Source organism: Mastigoproctus giganteus, chromosome 10 (genome assembly GCF_048544385.1).
Source record: "Mastigoproctus giganteus isolate SK-2022 chromosome 10, ASM4854438v1, whole genome shotgun sequence".
In the NCBI taxonomy this organism is placed as follows: Eukaryota; Metazoa; Arthropoda; class Arachnida; order Uropygi; family Thelyphonidae; genus Mastigoproctus; species Mastigoproctus giganteus.
This window is the reverse complement of record NC_143584.1, coordinates 138,687,715-138,706,582: the sequence shown is the minus strand read 5'-3', so window position 1 is coordinate 138,706,582 and position 18,868 is coordinate 138,687,715. Positions and strand designations below refer to the sequence as shown.

Genomic DNA, 18,868 nt, shown 5'->3' with positions numbered 1-18,868 from the left:
AGAAGCTACTAGGCATTTCATTCCAACTAAGAAATACTGTAAATGGATGTCAGATGAACTGGTGAGACTTGTGGCAGAGAAGAAAAATGTGTGGAATGCTTATAAATTATCAGGTGATACAGAAACCTATGGTAGAGATAAACTAGTCTGTAATCAAGTCACAAAGGATGTTAGACAAGCTAAGACAGATTATGAGAAGTCTCTGACAAAGAATGCAAAGAACAGTAGCAAAGACTTCTTTGCTTACATTAAACAGTAGAAGGAAGAGGCTGAATCGCATTGAGTCATTTGAGGTCAATGGTTCAACTGTTAGACCCTGCCCAGGTTGCTGACAAACTAACCAGGTATTTTGTATCTATGTTGACGCATGAGGAATTCTTTAGGGGGAGAATGCCAGAAGTTTATCAAACTTCAACAGAAAACTAAATGATTTTCTGATATCTGAAAGAAAATGGAAGAGAAATTGTTGAAACTAAACATAAAAAAGATGCCAGGGGTGGATGGAATCTGTCCAATTATATTAAGGGAAGGCAGCAAAGGAAGTAAGCAAACCTTAGCCGTAATTATGAGAGCATCCTTGAATTTAGGGAGGCCCCTATGAACTGGAGATGTGCAAATGTATCCTCAATTCACAAAGGGTGATCAAAAGGTGACATGAGTAATTACAGACCTGTTATCTTAAATTCTGTTCCAGGGTAAATATTGGAGTCAATAGATAAAGAAGTAATGCAGGACCATCTAGACAGGAATGCAATTATAATGCAGTCACAGAATGGATTTGTTAAGGGGCAGTCTTGTCTGACTAATCTACTTGGATACTATAATTCAGTACCAAAGGAACTGGATGCAAAAAATAACTTTGTGTATGTATATATATATATATATATATATATATATATATATATATATATACACTTGGTCGTCGACTTACGACCGACTTCTGTTCTGACTGACAGGTCGTAAGTCGATCTGGTCGTATGTCGGCCATATATTTATTAACAGTATTTTTTAACCTTTCTAATCTTTTTATTATCTTTATAATTTATTTTTATAATCTTTTAAATTTTTATCATCTTTTCTTTTTCATTTTAAATACAGTAATGCTTTTATCTTTTACTTCGTTTCTACGCCTAGGCTATCTCTCTCTAGGAGGTTAAATTCAAACGCTCTGTACATTTTAATTGGTTTATTATTCATACTGTTTATAAAAAATACAAAACTACGATCTATAATTACATATACAGTATTGTCATAATTTGAAAAATAATACTGTACATAATGTACTGTAAACACAAAAATACAATCTAAAATTAATGTAAAAATTAATACAAATGAAATTTACAAAATCAAATTTTTTGTGGTCGTAAGTGCGGCCGGTCGTAAGTCGACGACCAAGTGTGTATATAAATATATATCTATACACTTGGATTTTGTGACAGCTTTTGATACTGTTGTGCATAAAAGACTACTGTACAGAATGGAGTAATGTGGCATTATGGACAAGTTACTACTATGAATAAAGGGATGAATGAGTGGGAAAAGGCAGAGAGTGGTTATTAGTGGACACTGCTCTTCATAGACTAATGTTATTAGTGTATTCACCAGGGATCAATGCTGGGTCCATTGTTGTTTTATATATTTATGAATGATATTGATGAAGGAATATTGGGTTTAATGTCTAAGTTTGCAGATAATGCAAAGGTTGGTAGGGTAGTTAATGACAGTAATCAAGGAAGCAACTGCAACAAGATCTAGAAAAATTAGACAGATAGGCTGAGAAATGGGAGTTGCATTGACAAATGCAAGGTACTGCATGTAGATAGCAGTAATCCCAAATTAACATACCATGTGGTACTGCACTCAGTGTAGTGTAAAATGAAAAAGATCTAGGGATAATTGTGCAGTCAGATATGAAAGTTCTCTGAGCAGTTCAGACAGGTTGCCACGACAGCTCATGGGGTTTTGTCAATAATATACAGGAACATTGCTAGTAAGGATAAGGAGGCAATTATCCCTTTGTACATGACCTTGGTTAGATTACATCTTGAGTACTGTATACAGGTTTGGAGGCCTCATTTTAGGAAGGATGCTACAGTGGCAGACAAAAAAAAAAAAAACTGCATCACTTGTGAATTTTATAAAAATGTTTTGTGCTGCATTGTGGGTTGCAGAAATGTTCAAAATGCATTCATTAGACGGGATATATATATCTCTGTGAATGAAATCCAATAAAAAGACTCCACCTGATATACCTAATTGCCATAAATATCTTCCCAAAGGGTAAAATGTGTAATTAATGGAAATATGAGAAATCTTGCAAATGGCAATTGTGACAACCAAACATACATTTAATTACATTTATGTGTACAAACTGAAATGACAAGTTAAGGTAATAGTATTATGTACTGTAAATAAGTCCTCAATATTTTGTTGTTCCTCCTTAAGTTGCAATTACAGCCTTGCAATGATCTGGTATAGAGTTAATCAACTTCTGGTTATATGGTTGTCAAATTTTGTGGTACCACATCCTTACAATGCTCTCCTGCAGCTGAATCTTACTTGTTGGCTTCTGAGCAATTTTAGATGACATTATGTACCAACGAGAGGCCTCTGTAGCCCAGTGGTCAGGAGCTGGAGTGTGGTAGCACACGCTCTTTGAGTAGAACGTGTTCAAGCCCCTGATATGGTTGATCTGTCAACCTGCATTGGACCAGCTTGGCAGATTGTGGTCCATTTCCCTCAACATGAATTGTTGAGGAGGCTTCCTTCCTGCAACTTTTTTTTTTTTTTTTTTTTTTTTTTATATGTACGAACAATTTTCAATAGGGTTCAAATTTGGACCATTGCCGGGCCAATCCAACACTGTTATGCAAGCATTTCTGAGGTATGACTGCGCCTTAATGGAGTAAAATGAGGGAAAACATTGGTGTACATATATTGTTTTAAGCCTTGTGAGACAAGAAACAAACTCATCATTAAATCTAAATATCATAAAACTTACCAATTTTGCTGTGTGGCAAGGTGCTGAGTCCTGTTGAAAAATGCAGTTTTGGACGTCTGTGAGGTGATCCCTAATAATGGGTTTCAGGAACTCCTCCAAGATAGCATAGGTTTCTGCACCACAGACTGTTACTTCTGTATGGTGCCTCCTATTAGAAAAGGAATGACAATGAAGAAAAGGTGGACAGTGACGTACCCAAATATATCATATGCAATTCATCCCATGCCTCACAGTGAAGTACTACCTATTCCTGAACCAAACGACCATTTTTCTGTATACTCTAATGAAGATGAAGACACTGATGAACATCAACTTGATATACACAGAGACGTATAGCAGTTGTCTATGTCAAGGAATCCACCATTTTGGCCAAACCTTTATCCTTCTGAACCACATAAGATCACAGAACCTGAACTTAATGACCTCAGCAGGAATCTTGAACTGCCGAAGAATAAGGCAGCTTTTGGCCTCGAGGTTACAACAGTGGAATCTTCTAGATCATGTTGTGAAAGTGACAATGTTTCGTACTAGAAATAAAGACTATGATAAATTTGATCAAACAGAAGGTGAACTCACTGTTTGTAAGGATGTTGATAGTCTAATGGCAGCAATGAACACAAGGCACGTTTCCAAAGAATGTTGACTATTTATGGATGTTTCTAAGGTTAGCCTTAAGACTGTGTTATTACACAATGGAAATATGCTGTCTTCAATACCTCTTGCATATGCTGTCCACAAAAAAGAAACATATGCAAACATGAAGAACATCCTCTTAGGTGTACGCTATCAGAAGTATGAGTGGCAGAATATGGTGATTTAAAGGTAATTGTCATTTTATTAGGACTACAAAAGGGTTACACTAAGTATTGTTGCTTTCTCTGTGAGTGGGATAGTCATGCTAAGGATATGCACTATGAGAAGAGGAGTTGGCCTCAATGAAAATCGTTAAACACCTGGAATGAAGAACATAGTATTAAACCTCTGGTAGATCCAAATAAAGTTTTGCTTCCACCACTCCACATAAAACTGGGACTCGTGAAAAATTTCATGAAGGCTTTAGAAGTGAACAGTCCTGAATTCACATACTTGCAAGAGAAATTCCCAAGACTTAGTACAATGAAGATTAAGGCAGGCATTTTCATTGGTCCACAAATAAGGTAACTTTTCAAAGATGAATAGTTCGAATGAGGGAAACGCATTGGTTGTCTGTTTCCTTTTCTCTTATTAATTATAATTATTTTTTTTAAATTTTGTTGTTATTTTATTATTTTTTTTTTTGGTTGGTGCAGCCTAAGCCATTGGCTTCCTTGCACCAGTGGCCACTGCCAATACTAATGTGGCCTTAGTGATAGCGAGAAATCAGTGTGGAAAGCCTTTTGAAATGTTTCGACTGGTTTTCTAGGAAATGTGTTGAAGCTGGAAACTCAGGCAGCTTGTGGAAGATCTCATTACTTCTTATGAAAAACTGGGGTGCAATATGTCATTGAAGTGCATTTCTTTCACTCATACCTGGATTTCTTTCTGTGGTGCTGTCAGCAACGAACATGGTGAGCACTTCCATCGAGACATCATAGTGATGGAACAAAGATACAAAACCAAAAGGAGTGCTACCACATTAGCCAATTATTGTTGGATGGTGAAATGGATGCGCCCAAAGCTGAATATAAGCAAAAGGCAAAAAGGTCCCGTGTTTGATACAGGTATGTTCTTAACTACATCCCTTGCCATATAAATAAAAAATACCTTGTATAAATATAAAAAAACTACTTTTTTTCAAAAATGAGCCAATTTGCCATTTAAGCACTATTTCCATGTTTAGCACCCCAAAATCTATAAAGTAAACTTATTTTCATGCCCATAATAAGATATGACCCAAAATTTGTTGTTCAGTGTAATATGTTGATTAGCATAGTGGTCAGGAGCAGGAGTGCAATAGTACATGCTCTTTGAGTAGTTAGGGTTTGAGCCCCTGACTAATAAATATGATTTATCTGTCAACCCACACTGGACCAGCATGGCAGATTATGGTCCAATCCCTTAACATGACTTGCTGAGGTCTCTGTCCTGCGGTAGATTGACAGTAGCTGCAGGTTTATTTTTCTTTAATACATAATCATGCTACAACAGAGCATGAAAACTGCTGGGTTAAAGATATAATGGGATTTTGTATAGACTGTATACACGATATTTTATATTAGACTAACCCAATGAAAATGACAGTGACATGCTGCTCAAGCACAGTCTTTATTTAATGAAAATAGTCTACAATAAATGTCTTCCTGTCTTGTTATGTCTTGTTCTGGAATTCATAGAGGAACGCACTGTGTATAACACTGGAATAAACATTTTTTATCATTAAGTACAGAATGCTTTATATCAGTGTTTCCTAAAGTGTGGTATATGTTCCCCCAGGGTTGCACTTACCACACTTTTGGTTTTAAAAGGTACTCAGAAGAATTTTTTATTTTACTTTATCATAGTTTTTTTTTAGCTGCAGAAAACAATTCAGTAAAATTTTGGGTTCTGCTTATAGGAATCACTGGTTAATTTATTCAGCCACTTTATTGAATCTGAACTTAAGTCCCAAACAAAATACATTGCAGTGTGTTAAATTCTTTTCTTATTAGAATAATAATTTCAGTTTATTGAATCATAAAAGAGGTTTGGACTATATAATTTCTTTTCTTTTCTTATTTTTTCTTTTCATCTAATCTTATTGGACTGCACTCTTAAGTGATCCAGTATATGTGTATTAGCTCAGTGTGTGTGAGTGAGTGAGAGTGATTTACATGTGGTGACCCAAGCAACGTCTGTGGGAAGTAATCACTTAATAATTATGCACTTTGTATGTTGCCTGTTGTTTCCCCTTTCTGTGAATGAACTCTATTGTGTAGTATATATGAACAGTAACTGGGTGAGTGTTGTAAGTTTTCATGTAGAACATTAAAAAAAAAAAGTGCTTGGTACATAGCAATTTAAACTTCATTTAAATTTATACATTTTAATACCAATTTCAATACCAAATTAGTAAGTATTAAAATCCACCATATATGTCTATACTGCCCTGTTAGAATGTTTTTTGAGTTTTATTATTACTTCTATTTTTTTAATTATTATTATTATTATTATTTTTTGGTAGTTGTTGGCACATCGGCTTCTGTGGCCATAGTGCACCTCCCAAGGTTTTTGCAGTACTTTGATCCAAGCCCAAGGCGGGATTCGAACCCGCGACCTTTGGGTTGCCAGGCAGTTATTATTTCCCTATATAGTATATATGTATAACTTTTATTATACTGTATGTTAATAAATGAATATCCTGAAATGTATTTGGTCTAGTCCAGATAAAATAGTATTATTAAAACTAACCCCAAATTATCTTTGCCCAAGAAGGAAGTACTCCGGTAAGACTAAACCTTAAAGGCGGTACACAATTATTGTAAGTTTGGGAAACATTGCTTTACGTCAATAGCATAAAGTTTCATGTAGCACAAATAAAATTATTGGTAATAAATTATGCAATTAATATATTAATAAAAATGGTTTAATGATAGAAATCATCTCTAAAACATCATTAGCATGTAAAAAATATATATTTATGAGTCTTCGCAACATTTTCAGAATGTATATAGAAAGAAACCTGGAATGACAATGACTACAGCAAAATTACCTGAAAATGTTCATAAAAACAGATACAGAGACATATCGCCTTGTAAGTAATGTTTATATATATATTTGTGTGAATAATATTTAATAGCTATAAATTAAATTATCTTGTACTGTGGATATATTCAAAAACGTTTCATTTTTTTAAAGTAAGGATTAATTCTGTTTTTCATCATAAAAAACGTTTTTGGGCATTTTTAACAGCAGTGCACAAAACTAAAGACTGAGCATGAACTGCGTGTGAACTGTAGGTTGTGTTCATAATTATTATTAGTATTCCTTGTGGCAAATGAAGCAAAAAAGTAAACTCATGCATCACCAAAATTAAAAAAAAAAAAACTTCCCATGTCACCTGTCCACCCCTTCTAAGAGTTTGTCTAGTTTTATGTTGAATTTATTCAAACTACTCACCTCTACAACACCAGATGGAAGCTTGTTCCAACGGTCACCCACCCGCCAGTTAGCTGAAGGTAAATTTTCATGCATCTACCCTGCAATAATTTTTTTCTCAGTTTGAATTTATGCCCCACTTGTGTGTAGCCTGAGCAAGAGGAAGGATTCTTTCAGCATTGAGTTTATTCAATCCATTCAAAGTCTTAAATACCTCAATCAGATCTCTTCAAAGGTGCCTGATTTCCATATGCTGCAATTTTCAGAACTTAAGCCTTGGTGAGGGCACCCTTTTGTTTCCTAACTAATCTCATTGCTCTTCTCAGCACCTGTTATAGCAGGTCCACATCCTTCCTAAAATTAGGCTTCCTGATCTGTCTGCTCAGTACTCAAGATGTGGCCTAAAAATTGCTTATACAGTGGTATAATCACCTTATTCTTGCCAACAAAATTTCTGTATGTCATTGACAAAACTCCATCAGCTATTCTAGCAGCTTGTCTGCACTGCTCAGAGAACTTCATATCTCTATCACATGAAATCATTACTGCACCATTACCCCTTTGTCTTTTTTGTTCTCCACTACTCTGAGGATGGTACGTTAATCAGGAATTACTATTTCCCATGTGCAGTACTTTGCATTTTTCAATGTCAAACTTGAGTTGCCACTTTCAGCCCATCTGTTTAATTTTTCTAGACCTGTTGCAGTAATACCCCAATTACTGTCACACTCCACTCTTCCAACCTTTGTATCATCTGCAGATTTAGAAGTAAGCCTAGTATGCTTTCATTAATATCATTAATAAATATAGAAAACAACAATGGGCTCAGAAATGATCCATGGAGGCTCCACTAATAACATTAGTCCAAGAAGAGCAGTGACCATTGATAGCCACTCTCCATCTTCTCCCATCCAACTATCCCTTTATCCATAGCGGTAACTTGTTCTTAATGTCACACTTTCACAATTTGTACAGCATTCTTTTATGTGCAAAAGTATTAAAAGATTTTTTGAAATCTGAGTATATGATGTCAAAATAATATTTTCATCCACTTCCTTTGTTAATGCATCTTAGTATCCAGTCAGATAAGATCCCCTTAATAACTCTGTGCTGTGACTGCAGTGTAACTGCATTACTGTCTAGATCAGGGGTGGGCAACTTTTTTCATCAGCGGGCCGAATGAAATTTTCGTATCATGATGCGGGCTGAATGAAATTTTCACATCATGATGCGGGCCGGAATAGATTGAACGATTTAATAAAAAAAATCGGAACCTAAAAAATGTTATATTACTTGAATTACCAAATTATTAATGTATTTTTAAAAAAAATATCTGAATGTCCAATTATCATTGAAAATGCGGCATTCGGCATCAATTTTTCTTTTTTTTTTAATTGGCTCATTTTATGGGCTATAAATTGTATTACATTAAAAATTGTAATAATTAGAATAGGCATAAAACATAAAATATCTCGCACCAATTTTATTTTTTTTCAATAAGAAGTCAAACCCAAAGGAACTTCGTTCGATCGATGCTACAATAATAATTAGGAAATAACTCTTTGACGCTGCGTAGAATCACTTGGTTACTGTTGTACTGGCCGCGATTCCCGATTGAACCGAATTAAGCCGAACATTTACGGCGAGTGTAGTCAGGTATGGATTTTCTATATTTATGCATTTACCGAGGGGGCCGGATTCAACATTGTCGCGGGCCGGCTGTTGCCCACCCCTGGTCTAGATGGTCCTGCATTGTTTTTTTAACCAGTGGCTCCATTATTTTCCTTAGAATTGAAGCTAAGCTGACAGGTTTGTAATTACCCACTCTGCCCTTTGATTCTCCCCCCCCCCTGCACCCTGTGAATAGGAGTGACATTTGTTCACCTCTGATCTTTAGGGACCTCCCTCGAATCCAAGAATGCTCTTACAGTTATGGCTAATGGTTTCTTACCTCTTAATATAATTGGATTAATCCCATCAACTCTGGGTGCCTTGTTTACTTTTATTTGCAATAGTTTCTCTTTTACTTCTCAGTTATCACAAAATCATTTAGTTTCCTATTGCACTTTTGGCATCCTATCCCTAAAAAAATTTCTCACATGTGAATATAGAGGCAAAATATCTATTCAGTTTGTCAGCAACCTGAGCAAGATCATCAACAGTTAAACCATTCTTGCCTAGGTGATCAATGTGATTCCTCCCCTTTCTCCTGTTATTTACACGATTCAAGTTATCGCTTGAAATAGTTTCGCCAATAAATACTACTCTTAATCAGACAGAAAATGAAGAGGGGGACATTATGATGGTGGTTACCATGGAAACCAACATCCAGAAAAACATTTAATGCCTAGCTGATCACTACTAGACAAACTGTACTGCAAAAAGAATTGAATGAAAATCAATTTAAGTGTATAGTGAAAAACAGAATCTTGCAGCAGGAAAAAAAAAAAGATCTTTCATGCAGGAGAACATGGGAAATTGTTTTTAATCTGTATTGGCATATACCTTACATAATGTGTAAATTATATATGTGAGTTACTATAATTTTCTCTCATTAATTTTTTCCCTGCTTCCCTTTATATGTAGATAAAGTGCATTTAGATTTGATTATCCAAAATACTTTCAATCTTAATTGCTTTGGATAACTGAGATTCTAATATAGTCATATATCAATTAAAATTTCAATTCTGTATTTTCATGCTACACTTTTTATAATTAGTAATTTTATAACAAAGTAACAACTGCACATTTAATGAAATTTATTAAAAGTCTGTTAAAACTATTACCTAAAAAAAATACATATTGTTGATAGTAATATTTAAACATTGATTTTAAAATTATTTATACAAGTAATTATTTAAACATTACAAAGATTTAACACAATGCACAACTTTAATGAACAGAATAAATCTGTATCATTATTTACCGTTATTCTAGATATCTGTTGCAAAGTTACTTATAAAAACAAACTGTTTGGACATACTCATACTCTTGCCTGAGAACTGACACATCTCAATTTTTTTGCAGATGCATTAATATGAATATGCTTACATAACACGTAACTATTAGTGTAATTGTGGATTAATTTGTATTATGTTTCTAGATCCACCCAATCCATCCTGCCACTTAAAGGAAGATCCTATAGTGAACACTGTTCTAAATAACTTTGTTTAATAATCATTCATAGTTTTGAACTTAGAAACTTTTAAAAAATTCTTATGAATAATTTTGGCCCTTGAGGTTTGTTATGGCTATTCTTCCAGTGATGATAACTACTGTTGCCACTTGGGAGTCAAAAATGTTGATGGAGCTGATATTCAGATCCCATTTATCACTCATAGGTCAACAAAGTCTGGTCATTCTGCAACAACCAAATTCTCTGCTTGCATCTTCATGCTGATGGGACTATTAGTAGTAATGGATGTGTCCCTCATGTGCAAAAATCTATGCCTATTATGCTGGAGGAGGCCTACCTAGTGTGAACCATTGTAAGCAGGGGTCAAGGTGTGACATGCACACCACATGTAGAAATGGCTAACCCTCTATGATACTACACTAGTAGTTGGTAAATGAGCCATCACATAGTGTGATACCATTGTTTTTCTTAATGGAGGCTAGAAGTGCTGAACACTGCATTCAGTGTCCATAGCAAAGGTCTAGCACCTCCTCACCTTTTTTTGTTATGTAATATGTGATGTATCTTTTGATGTTATTATAGGTGTCATAAGAAGTTCAGAGATTCAGCATGCTTTACATTTCAAGGATACAGCTTTAAAATGTCTACGAAGGACACAGATAGTCAAAAAGATTGAACCTGTTTGGTAATGCCCTAAGAGGCCTCTAGGGTTAGCTGAAGTATGCTCGTGAACCAAAACATTACGACCTCCTACCTAATAGTATGTTGAGCCACCTTTCACCATGATAATTATTTGTACCCAGCATTGCATAAACTTTACTAGACCACAGAAGGAGTCCTCAAGTATCTGGACCAGCTGAACAGAAGGACTTTCCGGAGTTTTGCAGTGGAGCAAGGCACTGGCATGGACTGGTGAATGTTGTCTTCCACCACATCCCACTAATGTTCAGTAGGATTGGTGTCAGAATTCAGTAGCCAGGAGGCACATGAAATGCTTGGACATGATCCTCAAACCATTCCTGCACAGTGCAGGCCTTATGATATGGGGTCTTATTGAAAGGGTCCATTGCCTTCCTCCACATGTATTTCTACAGAAATTGAAGTTCGTGTCAACAAGTATCTTCTGTCTTCCCAACCTTTAACCTATATATTGTACTAAGTACTGTAGGTTTTAATACCTTTTGTGTTTGTGGTTTTCTTAAAAAAATAAAAATAAAATTACCTTGTAAAGTATTATGTTCTGATCCTTGTACATCAAATGATACTGTAGATGATAATACGTGCCATCATAATCGTAAAATCTATGTATCTATCAGTGGGCAGCAAACATACTTCAAAATCTGGGCACATATGGGAAGTTATAAAATCTGGTGGTCCTTCAGCTGGATGTGCACTACAAAGGAACATAATTCACAATAACCCTGGGCCAACTCCTCATACAAGATGAAATTTGTGTGTATGGATTCAGTGGTAAGTGTGTTTCGTTTATTTGTAGATGCTTCAGTGATAAAACTTATGCAGAACTGCACTGAAATCGACGTGTGAAGACAATTGAATGATAATAATTGGTCCATTCAAGGACTCGATGCTTTTATCGCTCTACTTTTAATTCACGGAGAATATGGTGCTAGAAATTTAGCACTGGATAGTTTGTGGTCAGCTGTATGGGGACTGTAATTTTTTTCTTGATACAGTCACATAACTTTCATGAAATTAAGTAGTTCAAAAGATTCAACGTACATTCTTCAAGGAAGGAGCATCTAGGAAATGATAAATTTTCTTTAGCTTCAGAAATATGGCACAAATTTATTCTAACTGTAAAGCTTGTTATATACTTGGATTAAACATCACAATAGATGAACAGCTGTTTCCAACTAAAGCTAGATGCCGATTCACTTAGTGTGTGGCCAAAAAACCAGACAAATTTAGTATAAAGTTTTAGTTGGCAACTAACACAATTTCAAAATATCTAGTGAATGGCTTTCTTATTTGGGGAAAGATGATATGTGTCTGGCTATTCAACCACTTACTGAATATGTCGTCCTAAAATTAATGGATCCATTTTTGAATCAAGGTAAAAATGTAACCACTGATAACTTTTTTACAGTTTTGAACTGACAAAGAAATTAGTCCAAAAAATACTACCATAGTGAGAACTGAACTTTGCTCATAAAGAAGTTCTAACGTCCATAAAAAAGGCAGAATTACATTCCACATCAGTTTTCAAACTTGATGATTGAACTCTGAGAATTATCAGGCCAAAGCAAATAAAAATGTCACAATCTTGAGTACACTTCATACAAGTGTTGCAATAAGTGCGCCTCCGTAGCCAGGTGGGAAGGAGCAGCAGTGCGTAGCACACGCTTCTTGATTAGACCGGGGTTCGAGCCCGTCACCACCAAATACGGAGGATGCGGAAAGGTTAAGGAATGACCACCGCATATCCTGGAGCAATATGGCCTTAGTTGCTAATGCTCCTAAAAACCAAAACAACAACAACAACAACAACAACAGCAATAAGTAATTTACAATGAAGCAGCCTGACAAAGTATGGGGTTGGTGTTTTAGACCAAATGGCTAAAATATATATTCAACAAAAGCAGGTTTATGTACATGGCTGGTTTACATCTTTTATAATATATTAGATTGCAGTAATCAATGCTTGGATTATTTATAAAAGGTGACAGGGAAAGTTATGAAGAAAACAGACCAGGAACTGTTGAAAAAAACTTTTTGTTTAAATTCAGTTTATTTCCTAGACAAAAAAATGCTTGCATTCAAATTTTTGCTATCAGAAATATTACTTTATGTGTATTACCATAAGCACAACACTATGTACTGTTGCCAGTTACTTTATATCAATGCTTATAATAAAATGTTGAACATACAGTTTAAAAGTCTATTTTATGCACAGTAATCAAAATGACTGGCAATGGTGGTTTTAGGTCTTTTTGCTAGCTGGTAATTCTAGTGTTAATAACCCCTTTGTGAACTGTAGATGTGCAAATGTATCCACAATTCACCAAGGTAGTTCAAAGGATGGCACAAATAATTGTAGGCCTGTTAGTTTAACTTCTGTTCTGGGGAAAATAATGGAGTCACTGGTTAAAGAGGTGATACAGGATATAGTGGACCACTAACAATAGCACCCGACAGTTTGAGTGATATTTTTTACCAGTTTTGGAGGCGTTTTTTTTCTGGATGACACGACTAACTGTGTAGAGATCTCTTGTCAATAAGGCTGCAGTAACAGTTCAGACAGCATGGGTTTGTTAACAGGAAGTCTTGTCTGACCAATTTGATTGGATACTACGATGTGGTCACAAAGGAACTGGATGCAAAAAATAATTTTGATATCGTATACTTGGATTTCAGGAAAGCTTTTGATACTGGCACATGGAAGATTCCTGTACAAATTGGAGCAGTATGGTATTAAGGGCAAGTTGCTGCAATGGATAAAGGGATGGTTGAGTAGGAGACAGAAGGGAGTGGTAATAAATGGACACTGCTCTACGTGGACTAATGTTATTAGTGGAGTCTCCAAGGGTTCGGTACTGGGCCCAATGTTGTTTTGTGTATTTATCAATGATATCGATGAATGTCCAAGTTTGCAGATGACACAAAGGTTGGCAAGGTTGTTAATGACACTAAAGACATTATTCTACTGCAACAGGATCTAGAAAAGCTAGGCAGATGGGCTGAGAAGTGGCAACTGAAGTTTAACATTGACAAATGCAAAGTACTGCATATCGGTAGCAGTAACCCAAGAGAAACGTACCAACTGTGTGGTACTACACTCAGTGAAGTGGAGAATGAAAAAGACCTGGGAGTAATTGTGCAGTCAGATATGAAGTTTTCTGAGCAGTGCAGACGGGCTACCAGAGCAGGTCACGGAGTTTTGTCAATGATATATAGGAATTTTGCTAGCAGAGACAAGGAGGTGATTATTCCTTTGTATAAGGCAATGGTCAGGCCACACCTTGCATACTGCATACAGGTTTGGAGGCCTCATGCTAGGAAGGATGTAGAGTTACTAGAACGAGTACAGAGAAGGGCAACAAAATTGGTGAGAGGAACAAAGGGGTGCGCTTATAAAGAAAGGCTTAAATTCTGCAAGTTGCGACATCTGGAGCCTAGGCACCTGTGAGGTGATCTGATTACGGTGTACAAGGCCTTGAATGGTTTGAGCAGGCTCAATGCTGTAGAATAGATGTCTGGAAGTTTGCCTTTAGCCAGCGGGTAGTTGATTGCTGGAACAGACTTCATCTGTTATTGTGAAAGTTGTTAGCTTAAATAAATTTAAGGCCAAACTAGACAAATATGTGATTAGATGGGTGAAATGGGAAGTGTTTTTTTTTTTTTTTTTGGCTGATGCTGTATAAGCTTGCTTTATTGCATCATATGCCTCAAGTAATGCTAATAGGGAAAACACATTTTCCATATGAGTACCACAAGTTATTCAACAAATGTCCCACCGGAATTCATGTGTCCCCCATTTTTGTAGTGTTTTGCAGGGCTGGTGCTATGGGGTGCACTAGTGAGGCATTTGCCATGGGGAGCCCCTAAAATAGACACTGCTAGATTCACTACTGCATATACAGGGTGTTTAAAAAGTGATGGTCAATAATTTAAAGGTGAACTGTACAGACTACAATATGCAAAAAAAGTCTAGTAAACATGGGTCCTTAAGTGAATCGTTTTCGAGATATTGCACATTTCTAGTTGGGATCCATCAATGACGATGTGAACTGTACAGAGTTCACCTTGTCACTGACTTGTCTGTTTGGGTTAGGTTATGCTCATTCTCTCTCTTCCCCCCCTCTCTCAATGCTCCAAGATGTAGCAGGCATACTAGTACTTGTCAAAGGATAGTCAACATGGAAAGAGGTTACAGCAGCAGAGTATGCAGACATGCACTTCATGTATGGTAAAGCCAGTGGCAGTGCACTTGAGGCTGCATGTTTGTACTAAGAAGCATTTCCCTGCTGAAGGCAGCCCAACAGGCGCACATTCATCAGGGTACATCAACACGGTAGAGAATATGGGCACTTCACACATGGAGTATGAGCAGGTAGGCCCAGTACCATAACATCTGATTTTGAGGAAAGGGTGTTAGAAAGAACAGAACAAAATCTAGGAATTTCGACAAGGAGGGTTGCTCTGCAAGAGGGTGTACTGAGTCATAGCAGTGTGTGGCGAATTTTACATCACCAGTTACTGTACCCCTACCATATCCAGCATGTACAAGGTCTCAGCAATACAGACTACCCTCCCAGAGAACTTCTGCTAGTGGATGCAACAACAGTGTGTCCTGAATCCCTAATTTTTAAACAACATTTTGTTCACTGATGAAGCTGGGTTTACTTGTGATGGTATTTTTAATTTTCATAACTGTCACATTTTGTCCGAAAAAAATCCTAATGCAATTCATGAGTCACAACATCAGCAACATTTCTCGTTGAATGTCTGGGCAGGACTCCTAGGAGACCATCTAATTGGACCACACTTTCTGCCAAACAGACTAGCAGGAGATCTGTACCTTCAGTTCCTTCAGAATGTTCTTCCAGATCTCCTTGATGATGATAATGTTCCACTTCAGCAACACCAGAACATGTGGTTTATGCATGATGATGCACTGGCACATTTTGCTCGAGTTGTGACTCGGTATCTAACTAGAAGGTATGGTCAGTGGTGGATAGGTAGAGGTGGGCCTTTAATGTGGCCTCCCAGATCACCAGACTTAAATCCTATGGATTTTTGTATCTGGGGTCATGTAAAAAGCTTGGTGTACACTTCTGACATTAACACAGTTGAGAATTGTAGCATCAGGTTAAAGGAGCCTTTCAGCAAATTAGAAATGACCCAGGAGTGCCTGAGAGGATTCGCAACTCAATACAGAGACGACTACAAAGCTGCGTATGGATACAAGGACAGCATTTTGAATACCTTTTGTAACAGCCTATGACATGTAACATCTGTAAAATCCTGTGATGTTGAAACCAAAAATTAAAAATGTATTATCTTATGTTTAATAAAACCACCCTTAGCAAAGGATTCACAGCATTTTTTTTAACTAGTGCTCCCGTAGTCAGTGGTGAATCTTAACAGAAAATGTGTATTATCTTGAAAACGGTCCATTTGTGGCTCGGTGTTCACTGGGACTTTTTTTTTTTTTTAGTTTGTACTTTTCACCTTTAAATTATTGACCATCATTTTTGAAACACCCTGTATATGTGTTTTAAGATATGATTTGAATTAGGCATCCATACAAGGGTGCCTAATTCTGGTGCAACAAACGCTAGTGCCGGCCCTGGTATTTAGAGAGTGACTTGTAGTACAATAGCAGTATTAGCATTAGTAGAGGCATGTGATGCAAGGAAGCAAGCTTATACAGCATCAGCAAAAAAAAAAAAAAACCCCTCCCATTTCACCCATCCATTTGCTCCAAATGTTTCTCTAGATCTGCCTTGAATTTATTTAAACTGTCAACTGCTACAACAGATGGAAGGTTGTTCCAGCAATCAACCACCTGCTGGCTAAAGGCAAATTTTGGCACATCTGTTCTACAACTGTCTTTACGGAATTTGAATTTATATCCCCTCAGTGTCCATTGATTAATCTGGGCAAGAGGAAGAATCCCATCAGCATTCAAGGCCTTATGTGCCTAGTCTGCAGACACTGTAAAAAGCCTTTATACAGACCTGTATACAGTACTCAAGGTGTGGCCTGACCTTTGCCTTATACAAGGGGATAATCACTTCCTTATCCCTGCTAGAAAACTTCCTGTTTATCATTGTCAAGGCACCATGAGCTACTCTTGCAGACTGTCTGCACTGCTAAGAAAACTTCATATCTGACTGCATAATTACCCCAGGACCTTTTCATTTTCTACCACCCCGAGTATAGTACCACACAGTTGATATGTTACTCTGGGGTTACTGCTACTGATATGCAGTACTTTACATTTGTCAATGTTAAACTCCCATCTCAACTTTTCTAGATCCCGTTGCAGTAGCATACTGTAATTAATGTCATTAAAAACCCTGCCAAACTTTGTATCATCTGCAAACTTAGACATTAAGCCTGATATACTTTCATCAATATCATTAATAAATACAGAAAACAACAATGGACCCAACTCTGAACCCTGGGGGACTCCACTAATAATATTAGCCCACAAAGAACAGTGTCCATTGATTACCACTCTGTCTTCTCCCACTCAACCATCCCTTTATCTATAGCAGCAATTTGCCCTTAATGCCATACTGCTCCAATTTATACAATAGTTTTTCATGTACAACAGTATGAAAAGCTTTCCTAACATCCAAGTATATATGATATCAAAATTATTGTTTGCATCCAGTTCCTTTGTGACCACATCATAGTATCCAATCAGATTGTTCAGACAATTTGATTGGATACTATGGTGACCCCGACATTCATCGGAGTCACCCTCCCACTTATCTTATTTAAACATTTTCTTTTATCCCTCCTAATATGGTACAGACTTCTATGTAGCTTCTTGATCCAAATACTTAGAATCTTCTTTTGGTACCACTTAGGATCGAGAAGCTACATAGAAGTCTGTACCATATTAGGAGGGATAAAAGAAAATGTTTAAGTAAGATAAGTGAGAAGGTGACCCCAACGCATCTATTATTAGTGGTTAGTGTAGTGTCGACAAAAGCAGGACAGATTACTGACATTTACAGATGTAGGCAAATGGGTAAGTTTGATAGACTTAGGGAACAAGTTATGACTAGGTATAACATCGAAAATAATATTGCTAGTAACTTTATAGTTAATTTAAGCAGTAAACAATTGACTAAAGAACAGGAAGAGGTTTTAAATCTAGGAACTAAGTTCGCAATGATTCCGTCGAAACTGCCCATCGCAGAAGTAGTGATGGGCATTGAGAGAGCGATCAATAGGCTACCCGAGGACGTGGCTAATGAAATACAGACAAGGACAGCAGCTATTTTAAGTCAAGCAAAGAAAGTTCCCTCCAATCTTAACATTAGACAAAAATTAGCACTTAAAGGTCTCAGGCAGGAGGATAATATTGTGGTTCTACCAGCAGACAAAAGGCAGGGTAACAGTGGTTCTTGACAAGGAGGTGTATTTTAGTAAGGCATTGGATCTTCTAAATGACAGAACAACTTATAAGATTATGGGCAAAAATCCATTGTTGAACTTGGAGTGCCAGGTTAATAGGATGGCATACAGTTGGCTTAAGAATAACAAGATTTCTAAAGAACGGTATTGGTCATTGCATGCTACGGGAAGCCAATTATCGAGGTTTTATGGACTGCCTAAGATACATAAAGTGGGTGTTCCACTCAGACCCATTGTTTCATTTAAAGGCAGTCCCACATATGCATTATCTAGTTTCCTGGCCAAATTGTTGGCACTGATAGTGGGGCTCTCTGAGTTTAGTGTTAGGGACAGCAAGGATTTTGTACATTTTTATTAGAGAACAATCTATAGAAGAAAATGAAACCATGATATCTTTTGACGTGACATCTCTGTTTACATGTATTCCAATTAACCATGGGGTACATTGTGCACACATGGCTTTACAGAATGATGTCACCTTAAGTAGTAGGACCCAACTAGACATGAAGGACATTTGTAAAGGTATAGAATTATGTTTATCAAGCACCACTATGGTGTTTTGT

The 18,868-nt window shown here is 36.6% G+C and overlaps 1 protein-coding gene across 5 annotated transcripts in view; it reads left to right on the top strand.

The window, feature by feature from the left end:
• LOC150079313 (tyrosine-protein phosphatase non-receptor type 4-like) overlaps positions 1-18,868 on the top strand; it is a 190,787-nt gene that overhangs the window by 78,187 nt on the left and 93,732 nt on the right. For all 5 annotated transcript variants that reach the window (XR_016547581.1, XM_090383965.1, XM_090383963.1 and 2 more), the window contains exon 6: positions 6,620-6,710. Coding sequence is in view for 4 of the 5 variants with exons in the window: in XM_090383965.1 (XP_090240091.1) it covers positions 6,620-6,710 (91 nt within the window). In the remaining variant the exon portion in view is untranslated. The remainder of the gene's footprint in view (positions 1-6,619; positions 6,711-18,868) is intronic.